Source organism: Ursus americanus, chromosome 1 (genome assembly GCF_024610735.1).
Source record: "Ursus americanus isolate L20-20 chromosome 1, mUrsAme1.1.p, whole genome shotgun sequence".
Taxonomy (NCBI): Eukaryota; Metazoa; Chordata; class Mammalia; order Carnivora; family Ursidae; genus Ursus; species Ursus americanus.
In genome coordinates this window covers 74,054,466-74,078,407 of record NC_142127.1, presented here as the reverse complement: position 1 = coordinate 74,078,407, position 23,942 = coordinate 74,054,466, and the positions used below count along the sequence as shown (strand labels likewise).

Sequence of the window (23,942 nt, the reverse complement as noted above, 5' to 3'; positions counted from 1 at the left end):
ATCAAGTCACTCAACAAACATGTATCATTTTTAACCAGGAACCCTACTAGGTTCAGTGATGAATAAATTACCTTTAATAAATGTATACTAGTGAGGTGCTGCCTTATTTTTTTATATCTTTTTCCAACACCTAAAGAATTTCTGTTCTTTAATCAATACACTGGGAGAGGAACAACTTTAAGCTATAATATAATATGACTTTAGGATGAAAGCTAAGAACCTTTTGATGTTTACATTCTTATCACAAGATACGTTTCTCATCACATGATTATTTTAAAGGGATGTTACTTAAACATACAACTCTGAATACTAACCTTCTTCCTTAAGATAATTTTGTGGTTCAGATAATACAGAGAGTAGGTATTTAACAATGCAGGTAATAGAAGGCTAGTCCATATTTTTAAATGAAAATAAAAACAGATTTATAAGGGACCAATTAGCAGTAACTATTAACCAGTTGGAATAAGAGAAATATATTAAAAGCCCTGGACTTTGTTTCCAAAACAAAACTCATATAAATATAGAATAGAGCCCAACCATTTTCAACAAAAAAAAGTCTGTAGGCTTCCATCAATGAACAATTAAGTATGAGCACACAACATGAAGGAGTGCCACAATCCTCCTGTACCACCTGAAGAAAGTCTTCAACAAAGGGGCTCAGTAGCTCTCAATAGCCCATAGTTCTCAGCAGGACCCTAACCAACACAAGTAGGGTGACCAGACAGGAAAAGACCAAGCACACGGCCTCAAAAAGAAAGCGACAAAGACATTGGAAGTGTATGGAATTAGGAACAGATTAACCGAATTTCGAGCATCCAGAAAGATGGGAGAGAATTATTAATATTACAAAGAATAGTCATCTTCAAAACTGGACCTCCTGCCTTCCCAGAGAGAAAAACGGATAAGAGGAGCAGGTTTAATAATCTCCAAGAAGGAGTTGTCACTTACTTTTTGATAGCAAGTTGAGGGTACAGTTGCCCACAGCCAGGAGGGGATTCAGATCTGAATCTAGGTGCCTGCTCACGATATGGCCCCCTAAAGACTTTTTAAAATAATGAGTTATTTTCAATACCTGTTATATAATTATAAACACACAAGTGATAAGATAAGGATTAAGCAAGGTTTTGGAGAATTATTATTTTTCATCTGTTCTTAAAGAATGAAAATGTCATGATCTGTCAGATACAGTCACCCAAGACATGTATGCCAGAGTTTACCATCATCAAATACATACAGCCATGTTCCTGATCTGAGATCCAGCCAGAGTTCTCAAATGCTTCAAGAGAGCACGGTACATCCGTGTCTTCTCCTCTGGGAGGTTCTGGATTACTTCACCCAAGATGTACTTCACCTGAGTCAGGCTGAGGCCAGCACCTAAGGTCAGCTCTAAAGTGAAATCATTTATAAATAATGTGGTGTGATCACTCCTGACCAGGAAATTTCATTAGACCAAAGTTACAGACATGGGATCTTTTTCCTGGATACTTGCTGCCCGGCTAATTGATGGTAGTGGTGGTCGTGGTGGTGGTGGAGGTGGTGGTGACGGAGGTGATGGAGATGGTGGTGGTGGTCATGGTCGTGTTGTTAATGGAGGTGATGGTGCTGATGGCTGTGATGGAGGTGGTAATGGAGGTGGTTGAGGTGATAGAGATGGTGGTGGTGATAGTATTGTTAATGGAGGTGATGGTGGTGGTGGTGGTGATGGAGGTAGTATGTTAATGGAGGTGATGGTAGTAGTGGTTATGATGGAGATGGTGATAAAGGTGGTGGTAGTGATGAAGGGAGTGGTGATGGTAGTGATGGTGGTGGCGGTTGTGATGGAGGTGGTGGTGTTGATGGAGGTGGTAGTAATGTTATTAGTGGAGGTGATGGTGGTGATTGTTGTGATCAGGTGATGATGAAGGTGGTGGTGGTTATGGAGGTAGTGGTGGTGGTAGTGATGGTCGCGGTGGTTGTGATAGAGGTGGTGGTGATGATGGAGGCAGTGTGTTAATGATAGAGATGGAGGTGGTTATGATGGACATGGTGATGAAGGTTGTGGTGGTGATGGAGGTGTTGGTGGTGGTAGTGTTGTTAATGGAGGTGATGGTGGTGATGGAGGTGGTGGTGATGGTGATGAAGGTGGAGGTGGTGGTAGTGATGAAGTTGATGTAGACTAAATGTTTTTACTATGCTGAATCCTTCACAGAATCTCCCTGAATCTTAAGAAATCTTTGAGATAATAGCCCCATTTCACTGATGAAGAAACTGATACTCAGGACTTGACTAAGTTCTCACAGCTAATATGCAAAATAGTCAAGAATTGGACTTCATAGCTAGACTCCAAATCCACATTTATAGTACTTCTCATCATTGTCATTAAATCAAATTCCTTTGTGGGAACAGATGAGCCGGGCTGTAAGCTGCTCAATACATAAACCTGCTCTCCTTACTACTGTGCTTCTGGAGAGCAAAGACTGTGTTCTATTCATTTATCTTCTATCCAGCACTTAGCACAATACCCCTCATTGAATAGCTGTTACAGTTCTCTGATACGGCAGACATAGAAAGTTTTGCAGTAGACTGACTATTCAGACAATTAGTATTTCATGTAACTATAGAGAATTCTTCCCTGGGTCTCCTCCAGAATGTTATCATTTTTATAAGGAGAGAATCTCTGTATATTATAATTAGGAATAATTCTTTTTCTGCTTGTCTGCTAGACAAAGGACATAAATTGATTAATGAATGTGAACTAAGAAAACAGGGACCATAAGAACTCACCATTATGTGAACAGTTTGCAAAATTCAGTTCTTCAATTCCATCAGGAGAAATTATAACTGGGTGAAAGACACCCTTTAATTTCATTTCAGGCCCTAAAGGATTAGAAAAAAATAAATTTTGAAGCTGTGATTAACAGTGATTATCTGTGGGTGCCTGGGTGGCTCAGTCAGTTAAGTGTCTGACTCTTGGCTTTGGTTCAGGTCACGATCTCAGGGTTGTGAGACTGAGGCCCATGTGGGACTCTGTGCTGGGCGTGGAGTTCGCTTAAGATTCTCTCTCTCTGGGGCGCCTGGGTGGCACAGCGGTTAAGCGTCTGCCTTCAGCTCAGGGCGTGATCCCGGTGTTATGGGATTGAGCCCCACATCAGGCTCTTCCACTATGAGCCTGCTTCTTCCTCTCCCACTCCCCCTGCTTGTGTTCCCTCTCTCGCTGGCTGTCTCTATCTCTGTCGAATAAATAAATAAAATCTTTAAAAAAAAAAAAAAAAAAGATTCTCTCTCTCCCTTTTCCTTTGCCCCTCCTCCCCTGCTCACACTTTCTCGCTAAAAAAAAAAAAAAAAAAAAATAGTGATTATCTTTAAAAACATAAAAATTACAGATCTTTCCATCTGCTCATTGCCAAATCACCCAGAGACAGGCCAGATGGACTTCCACTGAACTTCGAGGATTCTTTGAACTCGTCAGCTTGAAGTCTTGGCTGACTAGTATGAGAGGACTTGTGGCATACTCAAAATTCTCTTTGGGAGGACTCTGGGAGACTCCTCAAAGAAGTAGGCAGTCAAACTGAGTTCACAACAGACACAATAAAAAGACCCTGTAACTGTGAGTGTAAGAAAACCATTTCACATCTATCAGGATACCACTGAAAGAGGAAACGAAGAGCAACTTCAAATATGAGCCCAAGATCAATCGCCTGCCACATGGAAAGAAAGGACAGCTGTCACTGGAACTGTGACTTCTGAGTTGTTATGAAGCAGATCTCCTGGGTGCAACTCTATGTACTGCCCGGATTCCGGGCAACAGCAATTTGCTTATGTAATGAAAATTGTGAAAGTCTCTTGAGCAATCCTAAGGAAGTCAAGTCTAAATGATTAAAAGTTTTTTTCAGACTGTTTTTCCTGAGAACATGCATATATGAGGTTCTTTCCTCCAAAGTTCTTTTCCTCAGTTCCCCCATAAGAGGTCCCTGGAGTTCTACATACCTACAGAGGTGTTCCCCATGACAACAGGGGCCTGAGGATACTTGAATTTCGCTTCCAGAAGTGCCGTCAGGGTCGTTGGTGAAATCCATGTCATTCTATCACCACCAAAAATCCTAGTCCTTTGTGGTTGTTTCTCAGCCATTATCTGTTAAAACAGCAAGAGGGATTCAAGATCATTTTCACCTGTTTCTGCCCCATTTTGATAGGAAACAGAGAAAGGAAATGGAGATCTTTTTAAAAAATAAAGTAAAAGTGACCTTAAAGTAAAGCTTTACTAAGGAATCAGAGTTCAGATTAAACACATAAAAATATTTAATTCCTTCTGGAGACTGTTCTCCTATATCTACCTTTGCTGCTTTTATATCTCAAAGGAATTCATTTCAATGTTTAAAAATATTTTAATATGCTTAATTTTGTCAAATCATTCTCTGGAAGAATACACTTCAACAAAGCTGGAAGTAGAAAACAGGTCTACATTTATAAATGTTGTGATGTCATTTCATGACATTTTCTTATAGATACGATCTGCTGCTTTTAACAGTCAACTATCCCCTCATGATGGTTCTACCCTCATTCACCCATCTCTGCCTTAGTCCCATACTCTTTAGACCTTGGGTGAAGAATGGCAGATGGATGTTACCTATTTGCCAGTCAGCTTCTGAGAGGATCCATAAGCAAATAACCTTTCTAAATATCTCCCCATGAATTCCTCTAGAATGAGCTCAATTTTGCCTTACCATTAGCTCTGGAGGAAATATCAATTCTTGAGTTGGATCCAATGGCAGAAACTCCTCTTCTGAGAAGAGTTTTAGACTTATCTTAAAAAGGAGAGAAAGAGAGAGAGTAACAGGAGTCATCAGGCAACTCTAACTACTTCAAATCCTGTGTGGAACGAGGTCAGAAGAAGAAAGACATACAGCAGACAGACAAAAAGCCAACTGGCCAGCCACAATGCCTGGGTTCTAAGCCAAGGGAGCTCTAACATAAACCTAGTTACTAGTAACTCAGTGCAGATTACAATGGTCCTCCAAAGCTCAACTTCCTGCACATTCTCCTTACAGTCTGGGAAAGCAGAGGAGGCACCAGCAGCTGAGAACAAGAACGTTTCCCCAAATGGCCACCTCTCACTTCTCCCTCTGCCAGTTCTTCAGTCCCCTAACGTCTTCACTTTGCTGCTAGCCCTTGAAAAAAGACTTGAAAAAGCTTTTTCTTTTTTAATTTATTTATTTTTAAACTAAGAGACATTAAGGGATCAATGTGTTTTCTCTCCTATGGATAGTTGTACTTGAACCACATAATATCTGGAATGAGGAATAAAGTTGTTAGGACAGGGTTTTTTTTTCTTTCTTTTTTTTTTTTTTTTTTTGGATGAAGATGGAGAATGGAGCCGTTGGCGGGGGGGGGGGGCATGCTGAAATCCATCAAATGAGTCAACCTAGGCAGCCATTTATTCTTCCTAAAAGTAAGCTGGTTTCTGTTCATGAGAAAACCTTATAAAAAATTTACATTTCACTGACCTTATTTACTTCTTCAAGTTCTGGTAATTCATTTATTTCTTGATCCAAATAGCAAACCCCATTTTCTCTACTTTGACAGCAGCCAGAAGTCTAGTGGGTGAAACAAATAATCAAGAATTTATTGCTGATTCTACTAAGTATTTTTTCAGCTTTCTTGAGGTATAATTGACAAAATTATATATTTGAAACAAACAATGTGGGGATGCCTGGGTGGCTCAGTCAGTTAAGCATCTGCCTTCAGCTCAGGTCATGATCTCGGGATCCTGGGATTGAGCCCCACATCAGGCTCTTTGCTCAGCAGGGAGCCTGCTTCTCCCTCTGCCTCTGCTTTCCCTGCTTGTGCTCCTTCTCTCTCTGACAAATAAATAAATAAAAGCTTTAAAAAATATAAAGTGCACAATGTGGTTGTTTTACATATGCATAGTTTGTTAAATTACCACAATCAGTTTAATGAACACATCCATCATCTCACATATACCATCCTTGTGTGTGTTGTGAAAACACTTTAAGTTCTAATCTCTCAGCAAATTTCAAGTACACAACACAATGTTATTAACTATAGTCACCATGTTGTAAATTAGATTCCCAGAGCTTATTCATCTTGTAACTGAAGTTTGTGCCCTTTAACCAGCATCTCTTTCTCCCAGTCCCTGCCCCCGATAGCCACCATTACACTGTTTCTATGAGTTCAACTTTTTTTCTTTTTCATATTTCACATATAAGTGAGACCATAAAGTATGTGCCTTCCTTTATCTGGCTAATTTCACTTTGTGTAATGTCCTCTAGATTCACCCATGTTGCTGCAAATAGCAGGATTTCCTACTTTCTCGTGGCTGAATAATATTCGTGTGTGTGTGCGTGTGTGTGTGTGTGCGTGTGTACCTTCATCCCTTGATGGGCACTTAGGTTATTTCCATTTCCTGGCTATAATGAATAATGCTGCAATGAATATGGGAGTTCAGATATCTCTTTGAGGTACTAATTTCATTTCCTTCAGATATATACCCAGAAGTGGGATTGCTGGATCCTATGGTGGGTCTATGTTTAATTTTTTGAGGAAATCCCACACTGTTTTCCATAGTGGCTACACCAATTTACATTCCCATGAACAGTGTACAAGATACACTTTTCTTCATATCCTTGGCAACATTTAACTTTTCACGTTTTGGTAAGAGCCATCCTAATAGGTGTGAGGTATCTCACTGTCGTTTTGATTTGCATTTCCCAGATGACTAGTGATGTTGGGTACTTTTCAAGTACCTGATGACCATCTGTATGCCTTTTTTAAAAAATGTCTATTTAGATCTTTTGCCTATTTTCTAATCAAATTACTTTTTTTTTGCTATTGAGATGTATCATTTCCTTATATAATTGGATATAACTCCCTATTGTTAATGGTTTGCAAATATCTTCTCCTATTGTGTAGGTTGCCCCTTCATTTCGTTGTTTGTTTCCTTCACTGTGCCAAAGGTTTTTATTTTGAGATAATACCACTTGTTTATTTTTCCTTTTGTTGCCTATGCTTTTGGTTTCATATACAAAAAATCATTGCCAAGACCAGTGTCAAGGAGTTTTTTCCCTATGTTTTATTCTAGGAAATTTATAGTTTCAGGTCTTACATTCAAGTCCTTAATTCATTTTGAGTTCATTTGTGAGTGGTGTAAAGTAGGGGTACAATTCATTCAGGTTTCCCCAAGCCATTTATTAAAGAGACTATCCTTTCCCCATTGTGGTCTTTGCACCCCTGTCAAAGATTATTTGACCATATATGCATGAGTTTATATCTGGGCTTTTGATTCTGTTCCACTGATCTGTGGGTCTGTTTTATGCCAGCGCCATGTTGTTTCAATTGTTATAGCTTTGTGAAATAGTTTGAAATCAGGATGTGTGATGCATCCAGTTTTGTTTTTTCTCAAAATTGCACTGCCTATTTAGGGTCTTTTTTGGTTACATGCAAATTTTAGGATTTTTTTTTTCTATTTCTGTGAAAAATACTAATGGAATTTTGTTAGGGATTGCACTGAATCTGTAGATTGCTTTGGTAGTATGGACATTTTAACAATATTAATTCTTCCAATCCATGAACATGGGATATCTTTCCATTTATTTCTGTCTTCCTCAATTTCTTTCAACAGTATCTTCTAGTTTTCAGTGTATAGATCATTCACTTTCTTGGTTAAATTTATTCCTAGGTATTTTATTGTTTTTGATGCTATTATAAATAGGATTGTTTTATTAATCTTTCTGATAGCTTGTTGGTATATAGCAACACAACTGAATTTTGTATGTTGATTTTATATCCTGCAACATTAGTTCATTGATTAGTTCTAACATTTTTTTTTGGTGGAGTCTTCAGGGTATTCTATACATCAAATCATGTCATATGCAGACAATTTTATTTCTTTCTTCCCAATTTCAATGCCTTTTATTTCTTTTTCTTGATGAATAGTTTGGCTAGGACTTCTGGTATTATGCTTAACAGAAGTGGTGAGAGTGGGCATCCTTGTCTCGTTCCTGTTTCCATTTATTGTATTCTTCAGCTCCAGAATTTGTTTGCCTCTTTTTTTTATTATTTCTATCTCTTCTATCTATATGTTAAACTTCTCATTTAGTTTGTATATTGTTTTCCTGATCTTGTTGAATTATCTTTCCATGTTTTCTTGTTGCTCATGGTTGGTTGGATCCATGTCCTACTGATGCTCTCTCAGAGCCCTGGCTGCTCTTCTCCCACCCTTTCCTGCCCCCAGATTGTGCAGCACTCCTCAGTATTCTGGATGGGGTGAGAAAGAAGTGGGCCTCTCTGGCAGTGTCCACACAGCTAGGGAAGACAGATACCCACTCACATACTCTCACGTTCCCCCATGGCATAAATCAGGAGCCAAGAAGGTCTGACTTGGCACTGAACTGTGTCACCTTGAGGGAAGGATGATGCAGATAAAGTGAAACTGTCCCTTTCACTCTCTTCAATGCATACAATCTTGGATTTATTGTTGTTGTTGTTCCACTGGTGTGATGGGATTTCTCCACTGGACTCCTGGACTTCCATAAGCCACTCTTATCCAGGAATAATTGTCAAAATTGGTGTTCTTTGGGAAGAAGAGAGTAGAAAACTCCCATTTCACCGTCTTGCTGATGTCACCCCGCTATTGCCTAAGTCTTGATTCAAGCCTGGTACCTGTCCTCACCTAGATGGAAAAGCTGCTGGTCCAGCCTCAGGTAGGGTTGGTCTTCTGGGGTAAGCTGCTGAAGCTGGAGATGAAATGCAAAGTCCAGGCAGGAAGCAAAGTCCCCTCTACTAACTATTAAATAAAACAGGTGACTACTAGTTGAAACATAATACAGAATCAATACTGCTAAATGTTATGAAAAAGAACCATGTGTATGTAAACATATCCATACTAACTCCTAATAAAAAAAAATCTAAGGTTACAAGAAAATTTGAATAGTAGTGATTATTCAACAAGTTAAAATATGTAAAAATCTTGTAACAAAGTCTGGTACTCAGCAATAAATATTAACAATATTAATAATATCTAATATTTTATTAGTGATATATATTAACAATTACTATGACTATCACTCAGTTCTTATTTATGACATATTGATTTCATAGTTTTAACGTCCAAAGGGCAATCATCTGTCCCTCATTTCCAGGTTGTTTGTTCATTTATTCATGCAACAAACGGTGACTGAGTGGCTACTCAGTCGGTGCATGGTTACCAGCCCTGAGATGCACAGGCTCCGCTGTCAAGCAGCCCACTGCCTGACGGAGAGATGGGAGAGCAAATGGAATGAAACCATGGTGTGACCACCGCTGTGACAGGGGCATGCACAGAGGGCTGCAGGAGCAACAGCGGGCGGTGCATCTGACACAAACCGACCAGGAAAAACCCCTTGAAACAATGACCCACAGCCAAAATCACAGTGTTTAGGTGCTCATTATGTGACTATCAGGGCATGCTCAATGAATGAGAGTAAGAACCTGACCAAGATCAAATAACAAACAGCAATTACAGACCCTGAGATAAGAAGGGGCCTTGTATTAGTAACAATAGCTGTTCCCCTAATCACATCTGGTAATCCGTAATGTTTTGTTTCATTAGAAAAAAAATACACTCAATAATGTGTTCCTTTCGGGAATGCCTGCATGGCTTGGTAGGTTAAGCATCCAACTCTTGATTTCGGCTCAGTTCGTGATCTCAGGGTCATAGGACTAAGCCCCACATAGGGTTCCACACTCAGTGGGGAGTCTGCTTAAGATTCTCTCTGCCTCTCCCTCTGTCCCTCTCCCTTGCCACACTCAATCTCTCTCTCTCTCTCTCACTCTCTCTAAAATAATTAAATCTTTAAAAAAAAAAAAAGTATTCCTTTCTACTTACTTTACAGAAAGTCTTGCATGCATCAATTATGGGCCTATATCCAGTGCAACGACAGAGGTTACCTGAAGGAGAAAAACTCAACTGTATTACTCAGGTAACCTAGAGAGAGGCAGAGTCTGCCAAATACATGATGGAAGTAAGGACCCCATCCAAGAAGAAAGTGCCATTGGACATTTCAGTCTACATAATCTACAATTTCTTTTGTCAGCAACTTGGGATGTTGAGAGTCCTGAAGTAGAGCTGAACAACTCAGTTATTTGTGTTTTCTCTCTGTAGACAGTTTTAGATCTTCTGCTTATGGTAGGTGCTCAAAGAACACAATGATTTCAAGCTAAAAACTTGGTCTACAGGCATATTGAGGAGCAAAGCTTCAGTTGACAGATCAAAGACATTTTACAGCAGCAAAGGCAATCATTAAACTTTGGAAATAACTGGGCACACAATTTATTTACAATAGATCGTTAGGGCAGCGTTTCTCTCACAGTGGTCCACAGCCCACATTCACCCCCCACCCCTTCTCCAATCTGGGGTCTTATTTTAAAAAACAAAGCCACCGAAGCAAGCTATCTGGGGTTTAATCCCAGGAATCTTTACTCTTTTCAAATCCCCCCATGGAAGTCTTAAGTACTTTAAAATTTGAAAACCCCTTGCTCACATTATAAAGAGCCATGAGATCAAATGTGTAACAGGACCTAACGGAAATCAGGCAGGAGACAGTTGATGTGCTGTATCTCTCCACTGTACTCCCATTTGCTCCGGTCTTCCATGGACAGCGAGACACAGGAGCTTTAACCTCGTGTTCTCTGGCAGTGGAATAGGGTCCTCGGGAGGCAGGATATGGACATATAGAGCCATGGAGAGTTTCACTGGGATTTGGGAGGTTATTATGTTAAAAAAATGTTTAGAATCTTGCTAATGAAGACCTCCTCCATCCACAGACACACTGAGCTTCTGAACTTGATAAAATCACTCTAGACTGGATAAAGACGTTTATTTGAAATAAGAATCAGCAGACGATCTCAATCTCTTTGATCTCATGTTGTATTCATCAAGAGCCCTCTGATATCTAATAGGATCCTGAGAGCACCCACTCCATAGGAGACAGTGATGGGAGAGAGTGGCATGTGGAGAAAACTGGACCCTTTCCATGCATAAATGAATAAACTGGCTTTGTAATGTCTGTAAAAATAAACAAATAGGGGCTCAGTCGGTTAAGCATCTGGCTTCGGCTCAGGTCATGATCCCAGGGTCCTGGGATCGAGCCCACACTGGGCTCCATGCTCAGCGGGGAGCCTGTTTCTCATTCTCCCTCTGCTGCTCCCTCTGCTTGTCCTCTCTCTCTCTCAAATAAAAAAAATCTTTTTAAAAATTAAGCAAATAATAAAAAAAGGGAGGAGACTTTTCTTTTTAAAAGATTTTATTTATATATTTGAGAGAAAGAGACAGTCAGAGAGAGCACAAGTGGGGTGACAGGGAGAGGGAGAAGCAGGCTCCCCACTGAGCAGGGAGCCCGACACAGGGGAGGAGACTTTTATAAATAAAGAGAGACAAGAAATATATCAGCCAAGTGCAATGTGTGGATCTTGTTTGAATCCTGATTTGAACAAAGTAACTCTTCCACTTACTGGTGGTACAACTTTAAATAAATTATTCTCTCTAAACCTCAGTTTCTCCATCTATGACATGATAGTAACAATGCCTATCTTACAAAGGTATCATAAAGAGTAAATGATACAGTCTTTAAACAGCATTAATACAACATGTGGCACATGGTGTCTAATATCACCTCTCACCATTGCCATTATTTAAAAACAAAAACACACACATACATATATACATATATATATATATATATATATATACATATATACATGTATATATATATATAACCTACCACCAAGAGCATCAGTTAGCTGCTCCAGAGAGGGTTCTGGATGGTTCCTCAGCAATGTGTAGATGGACATCACCATCCCAGGGGTGCAGAACCCACACTGCGTGCCATGACACTTGGCGATCCTCTCCTGGAAGCACAGAAAAGTTGGAAATGCAGAATCTTGGGCCCAACCGCAGGCCCACCAAATCAGAACCTGCACTTTGACAAGATCCCCAGGCAACTTGTTTGCCAATAAAATTGGAGAAGAGGCCCTGGAAAATCCTTCTCATCCTAGGTGTCTCCTTTTCTCACACTGGGTGGCTGTTATCACTAGTCCTCGGCTCTCATTAAAGGTTCTCAGCTTTTGGAATCACCAGGGGAACTTTAAAATTTCCAAGGCCCAAGAAGCAGCCCAGGCCAAGAGCACAGACATATATTTTTTAGATTCCCCGATGGTTTCAATACATAGTCCGGAATGGGAATCACTGAAATAAAGCTTACTCCCATTAAGGCCCTCAGAGAAGTGAAACAAATTGCATGCAGGTTGAGAAAATCAAACCAAAGCAAACCTCCTGAGTGCCTTCTGGCGGCCCACCATTGGCCTATCACTTCAGCACATAGAAGGTTGTTTGCAAAGTGCAAACATCCAGAAAACAGTCAAGAAGGAAACATTGCCTATTTCTCTATCAAACATTTTCCTTCCCAGCATTTTCTCTTTGGAGTCTAACTTCAAAGGTGCTACCCTATTTTGGGAGCTGTCTTCTGGCTACATCGCAACACCAGGAACTCAGCCCTTGCTACTAAATGAAAGGGTGTCTCACGGCTGTGAACAGCCACATCTCACAAGAGCGTCCAGGCAGAATTCACTCCCTCTAGGTAATGAGGTTTCACAGGACATAAACAGGACCCGACATTCCTTCAAGTCCAGGGAATATGAAGTTTGGTTATTCTCTATGTTGCCCCTATCTTTTTCCTCTTCTATCCTCTCCTCATAATGATCTTCATTAACCTAGATAACAAGTAGCAAGAGCATTTTTATGGACAACATATAAATAGTTTAAAGAGCCAGCAAGGAGTCTGAAGTGCCCTTTTATTTGAGGTGAAGTTCTAACAAGGTGCTGCCTTAGGAGAAAAGCCTCCAAATTTATTAAAATTCCTATTATCTGTCTTCCGAACAAGTTCTACATTTAACAAATCTTTTTGGGAGCTGAGATTTTCATCCAGTTTTAAAATCAGGTTATTTTCCACTTTGTTAAAAAAAAAAAAACAACCAAAGAAATAACCCTCAATGCATATGGCTCTTGCTTCTTTGAATTTGGAAGACATAAGACGGATAGGTCCCATCCAATTAGAACAAAAAAACCAAACACAGCAATGTCAGGGTTTTCTTCCAAAAGAAAAAGTCTTCTGGTCTTCCAAAAGCATCTTTCTAAGAATCAGTTATAAAACACACACCGTAGGTGTCACTCCTAGCCTTGAGCTCAGTTTCACACATGGGCAGTGACCAAGCAGCAGAGCCCCAGCTGTTCTATTGCATTGACCTCTGTGACCTGCCATGCTTCTTGAAGCACAGACATCCTATGAGGAAGAAGCACAGCCTCACCTGAACAGGATGAATCCTGGTCTTGGTGCTTCCTATGCCTTCTATTGTGGTGACAGCAGCCCCATACAGAGAGCAGATGGGGATCAGACAGGCGTTGGCTGCATGATGGCTTCAGAATGCAAAAGAGAAGCACAGAGTACATTGTGTCCAGCAGGAAACAGGACTGAGCATTCACCCAGCACCTCCGATATGGCAGGGTTTGTACGATGCCTCAGGCTTTGCAAATACATTCTGCCCTCTGCTCATACACGTATTTTAGAAGCAAAATATATAGGTTTCTAGGCAGTATTGCATCCATATATATACACACACGAAAGAAACACTGAAGAATATTCACTTATAATTCATTTATGAATATTTATTCATTTGTAATTAAATGTTCATTTATAATTAAACATAAATATTTATTGAGTGTCTACTATTTGCCAGGCAAAGTTCGAGGCACTAGGATTCATTGGTCAACAAGACAAATAAAATTCCCGCCCTTGTAGAGTGTATATTCTAGTTGAGGGAAGATAGTCAATACATATATACATAGACCATACATACATACATAAACTGAGATAATAAGAAGCGCCATGAATAAATTGATACAGGCAAAGGGAAATAAGGAGTTGCAGAGGTGAGGTGGGCATTGTTATTTATAAGGTGATCAAAGAGGGCTGCTAGTGTAACATTTTTACTGGAACCTGAATGATTTGAAGGAGCCAGACATGAAGGTTTGGGAGCAACCATTCCAGGTAGAGGGACAACAAACACATGCAAAGGCTCTGAGGCAGGGATGAGCTTGGGATGTTTAGGGACAGAAAGAGGGACAGTAAGAAGGCCAGTGAGGTTGGAGCATAGTGAATATCAGAGGAACAGTAGCATTCCAGGTTGAGAGACAGACAAGGCAGGTGATTATAAGGTTTCATTTAGAAAGTTGTGAGAGACCTTCACTCTCATTCTTAAAACCAAAACAAGCCATGTAAGCCATATAATTATCGTTTTTTTAAAAACTCATCAGATGCCAAGTAAGTAAAAGAACTTAAAAGAACTAAACCCTATCTCTGACTGACATGGACAAAGGAGAAGGAATCTGCCTTAGACAGGAGTAAGGAGAAACCACACTAATTTTCAACAAATTTTTAGTGTGGGCTGATACAACAAATTACAATACAAAGCCAGACTGCACTGTCCTCAAACTCTTCCCCACCAAACTTCAGAGTGCTGAGGGTAATACCCTAAAACTAGGGGTAGGGAAGGAGTGCTACAGAAAAAACTCTCCAGGCACATAGACTCCTACATGAGGAAGTTTGGGGGGAAAGCAGCAGAACTGAGAGAAAACTGTAAGCACTCAGGCTTCACAGAGTGTAGGGCAGTTGCCACTCTTTAGAGGCTAAAGACAGGGGGGCATGGCAGCAAGAGATCTCCCAAAGCATGGAAGTGAGATGGGAGAGCAAAGAGAATTTTCTGGTGAACTAGAAAGTGGGCAGCTAGGCTGTAAAGCAGAGAGGGATCAGCCAGAATTCAGGAAGCAGGTGACCTGCTGTGGAATACAGGCAGATCTCCGAAATCTTACCACTGCTCAGATCCTTACCCCTCATCTGAGATCTGCAGAATGATGTTAAATGATTTAAGATATGCATGGTTGGAGTCCAAGAGAGGAGTGGGTAGAGAGGAGAGAGAAGAGGAAAGAGAAAGAGAGGGAGGGAGGAAAAAGGAAGGAAGAAGGGAGGGAGAGGGAGGGAGGGATAGAAAGAAAGAGAGTAAACATTTAAGAGATTATGGCTTGAGAAGTTTCCAAAGCTGACAGAAGACATCAACCCACAGATCCAAGAAACTTGGCCAACCTGAAGAAGGATAAATATCAAACATAAAAAGAAGATGTTAAATGTAATGGGAAACCATCGATGATTTTTAAGTAGGAGAGTGTGATGAGCTGACTTATACTTGAAAGTGATCTCTCTGACTGATGTATGGAATTCATCATATGGGGGGGCAAGGGTGAGAACAAGGATATCAGTTAGTAGGCTGTAATAGTAATATCAAAGTGTGATGATGCCATTATTCTTCACTGCTATTTCAGCCCTTCCTTTCCTCCCCAGACAGCACAGGGAGTCAGACAACCTTTCAAATTTCAACAGGGGATTCTTTGACCATTGATGGTACATTTTTTTTCTAACCCATTCACATTCCGGGGACCATGTCTATCTTGCTCATCATGATACCCCAGTGCCTAGCATAGTTCTTGTTGCATAGTAGGTGCTCCTACATATTTATCAAGTGAAGGAATAAAACGAATTCAAGACTTCAAAAACAACCATGTCTGGACTCTGCGGCAATGTACCTTATCCTCTTGATAGTGGGGTTATATCGTGATATCATCACTGTGCAAGCACCACAGCCTCCCGTTCCACAGCCATACTTAGTGCCTGTGAGTCGAACTGGAAAAAGCATAGTTAAAGATAATGTGTTTTCCAAAATTCTCTTTCTAGAATAACTCTGACCTTGGAGGACAACACCAGGAAAAAGACTCTTGAGTATATAGTTAAGTTCAAATGATGTCTTAGCTGCTATTATGTAGATTCTTACAGATTCCTGATTTCCATTCGTGTATTATATTTAGTCTCCTCCTTTTTGAAAAAATTGGACATCACTTTGCCAAAACAGGGCCAAACTAAAAGAGTCTGTACCTAGAAAGGCCTGAATATTTGAAACCATGAGTACATTGCACATTTGTCTTCATCCTTATCTGCATCTTTGAGGACATACAAAGCAAAATGTTGAACTGTAAATCATTCTTGGAATATTTGTGTGTTATCATCCATGTCGACTATATTTCTCTGCTTCTCAATGACAGAAACTGCTGCTTGTACCCCCATATCTGTTCTCTCATTCTTTTTTGGTAAAAGAAACCCCAATTTTTAGTCACACACATGGTTGCTCAGCATAAAAAATACATTTTCTCAGCCTCTTCTGCAGCTGGGTGGGGTTAACGACAATGCTGGCCAATGGGCTGTAAGCATAGTGCTCTGTATGACTTCCAGAACAAAATGTGCTCAAAAGGGGGGGGGGGGCTTCTTCATCTCTTACTCTTCTTACTTTCTGGAGTTCAGGTATGATGGCTATACTTCAATTAGTCAACTCTGACCATGAGGAGAAAGGTGCATGCTGAGGAGGGTGGGGCAGCAAGACTCAGGAGCTTGGCTCCCTAATAATGTTGTGACACTACTTACTAACCCTGATCCACCTACCTTTGGGATTCCTTTACATGAGTGTGACAGTCATGAGAAGGTGTTTCACAGAACTTCTTCAACATGGAGGGTCAATGACCAAGACACCCAGCTGCTGCATTTTAATTTCTATCACCCCAATTTTCATTGAGGCCATGACTCCCATGGGTTGCTCCCCACCAATGGCTCAGTGCTATGGAGAGACATGGGAGTCCCTGTCAGCCACCCCACAATGGCTTTGATGAATGTGCCTTAGACTGCACAGCAGCCTTGCACCCTCCCACTCAGCCTCCTCGCCCACTCTTCTTCACAGGTGGCACTTGCATTGTGGTCTCACGTCTCCCTGAGCCTTCTCTACCTCCCTCCCTATTTCCTTTCACTGAGGTTTCTCTCCCAATATAACCCTTGCACATTTGATCCCATTTTTGGTGTCTGCTTCCAAGAGAATTGAAACTAACACAATGAGAAAGGAATAAACTTTTAACTTCTATCTAATTTACTGCTATTTGGGATTTTCTGTATCTCACAAGTGAACCAAATCTTAAATATTACATGTTAGTATCACGGATAACCAGGAAATCTGTGTTCATTGTCTTTATGTTCAAAGATCTTGAATGACTTCCAGAACATTGCTATTGAGGCTTTTTGAGTTGTGTACTCTTTGGGGGAGTCTCACTCTCCCTAGAGGGAATAAAAATGTGTAAATTCCCATTGTCACATAATTCTGCATACAATGTAGTGGGGTCTATAGACATCAGGAAACCCACTGGAGTTCATGCATAGCAGGCTAAGAAGCCATTCCTTACATGACTTTTATTTAGAAAGTTTTTCTAAGGTAACATTTTCAGGTTTAATTTCTCCATGGTTCTTTTACTTGTATTTCAGGAGATTTCTGTGCTCTTTTTTCCTAATAGGCATGATGATTAGTTCTTGAAGACAGAATGTCAATATTGTGACTCTTAATTCTAAAAGATGCTTAATTAAGCCTTTTTAAGATTTCCTTTAATTCCCACCGCTAGTTTCTCCATTTTATACAACTTATTTAGTGCCAAAACAGAGATTAGAAAGAATTTGGTTCTTCTGACAGCCACAATTGTGCACTGCCTACAAAACTAAAATGTAGGACTTTCTTAAAGAAGAACATAAAACCATAATGGTAGGGAATATGACTCAGTGTGCTCTAAAAAGATATCTGAAATATCACCTGCTGAGGATATCAGCACTATACGCGCACACACACACACACACACACACACTCAAAGCAAAGCAAAGGATACGCTTCTTCCTCAGATATGGTAACAGCATTGTTTCAGGATCAACATTTTTTTCTATCACCTGTACCAAAAGGAAAAGAAGAGTTATGTACATAAAGTTGAGAGAGCTGGTGTGATATTCACATTGGCAAGCTCATGCTAATTTGATGGCAATGCACATTATTAACTCTTCTACTCATATCTTCAATTTGATGTAATGTTTATGGAACCCCTGTGATATACAAATCATCTCTCTTAAGTGTAAAGTCGAAATGTGGAGCCCCAGCAACCCTTTGCCGTTGTCCTAGGTCCTGAAGTATCACTGTTTTCTAAGGCAGTGGTTGTTTCTACCAATAGGAACATTAGTGACTCCTGTCCAGCTTCTCCTAGAAAGTCTGAAATAGGTCAGTGAAAAGACATTAGTAGAACAGAATAGGGAAGAAAGAGGTAGGGGGTGGCTGCTGGAATAGAACAGCCCTTTGAGATACTGATATAATTTTTTTTTTAATCTTGTTTATCATGGTCCAAGAATTACAGTTTTCAGAAAGAGAACACAACCAACCATGAGCCCCAGATCAAAGAAACAAAAGAAAAGATAAAATGTATATGCCAAATAATATAAAGATGTGCAAGAAAGGATACACTTAAGAAGCAAGTTTGTGTGGGAAGCCTAGCAGCACAGCAATAGAACAGCAGCACCCAACAGATGGCATGACTGAAATGTCATGATTGGTTATATTTCCCAAAGTGATCATGTTTTCTCTTTTTTGATTAAAACTTTAGATTTCTTTTAGAGTCACAGAACAAAGAGAACCATGACTTGCTTCACAATCTCAGAAGTAGAGTTCATCTTTCACTGTGTTGTACTGCTACCCTTTTGGGAGGCAGGTGAGGAGGGGACATATGCTATTCTATGGATGCCTCCTCACCCTCAATTCTAAGTGGCCATATGCCAGGGAAAGTGAAGCATATGCCAATTACCAAGGTCAGATCTGTGCCCTAGAGGAGTTTGCAATATAGTGAGAGGTGTGATTGTCTGTGTGTGTGTCAGGGGGGTACACATAACCATACTGTAGCAAAAAAAAAATGAAGTGCCCCTCCAGGGCATCCCCAACTTAATGGGCCCTCAAATGAAACTCTTTATTTTATTTCCCAAACTTACTCTTTCCCTTCTTTTCATGAACTTGTTTAATAGCCTCACCATCTGCTAAGTCATCCCAGCTTAAAAACCTGAGCTATTTCCAACCGTTTATTTCTTTCAATCCACCACAATCAGTGTCACCAAGACCTGTCATTCATACTTCAGAAATGATTCTCTAAACACCCTTCACTTCTACTGTCACTCCTCAGGATCAACACTTACTATCTCTTGCCTGAACAATTATCAGAGCTGCCTAACATGTCTCCTGCCTCTATCCTTGGCACCCACAATGCCACTCTTCATACCACTACTGGAATGACCTCTCTAAAATCCAAGTCTGATCATCATCTGCATCTGCTTTAATTCAACACTGCCTCCTGGCTGCCAAACCACCATGCTGGGAATTCCTGAATCTCTCAGGGTGCCTGTTAATATGACATGCTATGGAATCAGAATTTCTGGGAGAAAGAACAAGAAAATTTGTATCATTAATGAGCACACTGAATGGGTCTTAGGGAAATTTATATTCAAGAGTTCCTGGAATACAAGAATAAATTCAAACTCCTTGGCATAGCCTACAAGGCCTTTTTGACAGATTGCCCATCTTCTCCTGCCTCTCAACCCATGTATCTTGAATACTGGTCACATGGAAGAACTGGCTAGGCTGGCAGGACTTTCACCCTTCACTATTCTTGGATATAGTATTCCTTCTGAAAGTCCTCCCTATCTTCTTTCCTTGGCAGAATTTTGTACATCATTCAAAGCCGTGCTCAAGTGTTCTCTTATGTGAAGGTGCTGCCATCTAACATACCTTTCCATCCTCTGCTCCAGGTAACCAGCTTCCTCTGTGCTTCCATGGCCAATGTCCACACATCTGTCATAGAACTTTGGACTCCGTGTGACATTGTGACTTATAATTAGGAATATATATTTTGTCTTCAGCCACTGTTCCTGGCACATAGCTCTTAAAATCCCTGGAATTTCCTGTGTTGAGTGTAATCAAGGTGTCTTTGTTATGCTAATGGTACAACTTTTGGAATTAACCTAATGCGGGCTGGTTGCCAGAAGAACCAACCATGTGATTAAAGGGTTGGAATTTTCAGTCCTGTCCCCTGACCTCCAGAAAGAGGAGAAGGACTGCAACTTAAATCAGCTGCCAATGGCCAATGATTTAATCAGTCGTCCCTCTGTAATGAAGCCTCCATAAAAGCCCAAAAGGATGGGCTTAGAGAGCTTCCAGGTTGGTGAACCAGAACACATCCATGTGCTACCTGTGCCAGACCCCAATTCCACGGGATCAGAAGCTCCTTTGTTCTGGAACTCATCCTATATCTTCATCTGGCTGTTGATTCAGATCCTTTAATACCCTTCGTAATAAACCAGTAATCAAGTGAGTAAACTGGTTAGCTGAGTTCTGTCAGCCACTCTAGCAAATTAATCAAACCTAAGGAGGGGGTTGTAGAAATCTGATTTATAGTCAATCAGTCAGTCAGTCAGTCAGTCAGTCAGAAGTATAGGTAACAACCTGGACTTGTGATTGGCATTTGAGGGCAGGGAAGGGCACTCTTGTGGGACTGAGCCCTTAATGGAACCTGATGCTTTCTCTGGGTAGATAGTGTAAGAATTGAGTGGAATTGTAAAACACTCAGGAGTCAGGGAATTGATTGGTGCTGTGGGGAAAAACCACCCACACATTGGAACTGAGTGACAGAACTGTACCCCGCATCATAATTATTTGTGTGTGTATAAGCCTCTCTTGATCTTGGGAGACACCTTCTGTCATTCTTCTTTGTGTCAAACACTGAGCTAGGTGCTGGGATTATATCATAGGGACATAATAAATGTTAATTAACTTTAATAAATGATCATGATATATACAATTTGCTATAAGAACACTGAGGAGAGACAAAGGATTTCTCACAGTCTTGGGGCATCTGAACAGAAGAAAAGAAAGAAAAACAGAGAAGTGCCAAGAATGATGGCAGAAACTGTTGCTGTGTATCCCAGCATGCATTTTCCCTTTCTTCCTTCCTGCTGTCTGGAAAAGGGATGAAATGGCTAGAACTCCAGCAGCTAAGGCAATATTTTTTTTTTAAGATTTTTTTTATTTATTTGACAGAGAGAGTGAGAGAGACAGCCAATGAGGGAGGAGAGAGGGAACACAAGCAGGGGGAGTGGGAGAGGAAGAAGCAGGCTTCCAGCAGAGGAGCCTGACGTGGGGTTCGATCCCAAGACTCCAGGATCACACCCTGAGCCAAAGGCAGACGCTTAACGACTGAGCCACTCAGGCGCCCCAGCTAAGGCAATATATTAACAGCGGTAGAGGAAAAAGAGAGAAGAAATCTGGGTCTCAGATGACATCATGAAGCTTATGGACCAGCCCCAAGATATCCTTTTATGTAAAGTAAAAATGATTTGTATCTTGTTGGAACCACTGTTAGTTTTGAGTTTGTGCCATTCACAGCTGAAAGTAACCCTAGTTAATACATACAATGGTAAATTTTACAGAAGCCAAATTTTAATGATGAAACAGGATCTAGGTAGCTTAAATAGTAAAGAAGAGCATTTAGGCTTGAGGGTTATTTGTATATTTTTGGAAGGGATTAATGGAAGAAGTAGGCCTTGCTTGTTTGGGTACTTGTTCTAAGAGATGTCTCAAGAGATTGGAGTCTGGTTCAAAGTGCCACTGGCTTGAAATGTGTTTATTTTTCTTGATTTGGTGGATGAGGGGGGAGGTAGGAGCAGGAATATGCCATGCACCCTGTCCTGGCAAGTCTTGGAGTGAAACAGTGAGATCAGGGCCAAGCTGATGACTGGGGGATGGGAAGGGAATGAGGAACAGAGTTACTGTCACTGACTCTGGTTTGGGGAGATGATGCCAGTTCTTGGATCAAGGTCATGACATGTTCCTGGCTCAGTACAGCCTTGAGTGTTGTCTGTCCTTCTGTATCTCCACCAGCCCTCTGTGAGATATCAAGTTCATATTGCACAAAATTGAGAAAACCACTTTCCTCTGTGCCAGTGACTAGTACCTGAGGGGGTCTTCACCACATCCAAGACAGAGGCAGAAAGAAGAAAGAGAAGGGAGAGAAGGAGGGGCAAGAAAGTGGTGAAAGAATGGAAACTAAGAAAGGGAAAGAGATATATGTGAAAGGACAAGGCTGAGACGTGAAAGAAGAGGAAAGAAGAGAGGTATGCTGTGGGACCCAGTAGAGAAGAGCAATAACCCCCAGCATCCTTACAACAGAGGAGGCCAAGGGGACGGGCAGTGAGGACACTTCTGCCTGAGCTTCTGGTGGCTTTAAAATGCATTTTAATTGTTGGTTCTCCTTGCCTAAGCCACCTCCACCCCCCTTCACTTTTCTCTGAATCATTACAACCATCCCAGAAATTTCCTCCCTCAGCTCTGCAGACCAAGGACCCAAAGAAAGACCAGCTAATGGAAAGCTTTTTCCAGATTCCTATACTAATATCAAGACCCTACGTTTTGTTGAGCAAATAATGTTCAATGACTACTTTTCAGCCCCCTTGGCACATCCAGGCAGGTCTGGCTCTGCACATGAAGCAGATTATTTTCTGGTACAGATATTAACCATTTCTACATATTGAGTACTTACTGCGTGCCAAGCACCTTGCTAACCACTCTCTGTGGAATTTAATCTTTATCTCAGTTCCATGAGAGAAGTTACTGTTATTAGCCCCATTTTGCAGAGGGAAAAGCTGAGGCTCAGAGATATTAAGCAACTTGCCTGAGGCCACAGAGCTGCCAAGAGGCAGAGCAGAGAGCACAGGACTCAAACCCATGACTAACTAGTTCCAAAAGCTCACACCTTTGATCTCTACGCCTCACTGCCCTGTAGAATAACATGCTTTAGTGCCTGAGCTGCGTTAGAGTGTTGCATCTGGGGTATAACTTATTTATGGCTTCTTCCTCACTCAAACTCTATGCGAAGTTGGTCACCTCTTCTGGGGGTCCCTGGTGGAGCAAGAAAAATTCCAGAAATCTCTCTGTAACTACATACCTGACCAATATGCACTGGCCTTCCCTCCTGATGGCCTTAGACCCTGCCTGATGACACCTTTTGGTGACCTGAGGGGATTTTCCAAAAAAGCACAGACTGGAGGCTAATCACATCACCTAGAGTCTCCTAACTGGCTTCTATACAATTCTATACATTACTCAGTGCTCACCAAATAAGTGTGGTCACCACCTGTCACCATACAATGTTATTACAATATTACTGACTATACTGCCTATGCTGTACTTTCCATCTCTGTAACTTATTTATTTTTTAACTGGAAGCTTATCCTTAATTTCCTTCACCTATTTTGCCTGTCCCTCTAAACCCCCCCCCTCTGGCAACCACCAGTTTGTTCTCTACTTTATGAATCTGCTTCTGTTTTTGTCTGCTTTTTTTTTTTTTTTTAAGATTCCACATAGTATTTGTCTTTCTCTATATTACTTATTTCAAAATAGCCAAAGCAATCTTGAAAAGAAAAAAACAAAGCTGGAGATACCACAATCCAAGATTTCAAGATATACCACAGAGGTGTAGCAATCAAAATATAAGCTACTGGCACTAAATAGACACACATAGACCAATAGAACAGACTAGAGAGTCCAGAAATAAACCCACACTTATTTGATCAATGAAGCTAGGAGAAAGTGGGCAAAAATGTACAATGGGGAAAAGACAGACTTTTCAATAAATGGTTTTGGGGAAACTGGACAGCTACATGCAAAAGAATGAAACCGGACTTGTTACACTATATACAAACATAAATTCAGAATGGATAAAAGACCTAAATGCAAACCTGAAACTATAAAACTCCTAGAAGAAAACATAGGCAGTAATCTTTTGGACATCTGCCTCAGCAGCATTTTTTCTAGATATGTCTTCTCAGGTAAGGAAAATAAAAGCAAAAATAAACTACTGAGACTACACCAAATTAAAATAATAATAATAAAAGAAGCTTTTGCACAGCAAAGAAAAC

The 23,942-nt window shown here is 40.7% G+C and overlaps 1 protein-coding gene across 1 annotated transcript in view; it reads right to left on the bottom strand.

Moving 5' to 3' along the window:
* LOC123798185 (aldehyde oxidase) overlaps window positions 1-23,942 on the bottom strand; it is an 81,715-nt gene that overhangs the window by 54,921 nt on the left and 2,852 nt on the right. Inside the window, exons 2-12 of the mRNA XM_045806433.2 lie at window positions 17,831-17,888; window positions 15,668-15,764; window positions 13,339-13,447; window positions 11,757-11,883; window positions 9,863-9,924; window positions 5,484-5,573; window positions 4,704-4,784; window positions 3,967-4,111; window positions 2,764-2,856; window positions 1,235-1,386; window positions 949-1,042 (exon numbers count right to left, since the gene is read on the bottom strand). Of these exons, the coding sequence (XP_045662389.1) occupies window positions 949-1,042; window positions 1,235-1,386; window positions 2,764-2,856; window positions 3,967-4,111; window positions 4,704-4,784; window positions 5,484-5,573; window positions 9,863-9,924; window positions 11,757-11,883; window positions 13,339-13,447; window positions 15,668-15,764; window positions 17,831-17,888 (1,108 nt within the window). The remainder of the gene's footprint in view (window positions 1-948; window positions 1,043-1,234; window positions 1,387-2,763; window positions 2,857-3,966; window positions 4,112-4,703; window positions 4,785-5,483; window positions 5,574-9,862; window positions 9,925-11,756; window positions 11,884-13,338; window positions 13,448-15,667; window positions 15,765-17,830; window positions 17,889-23,942) is intronic.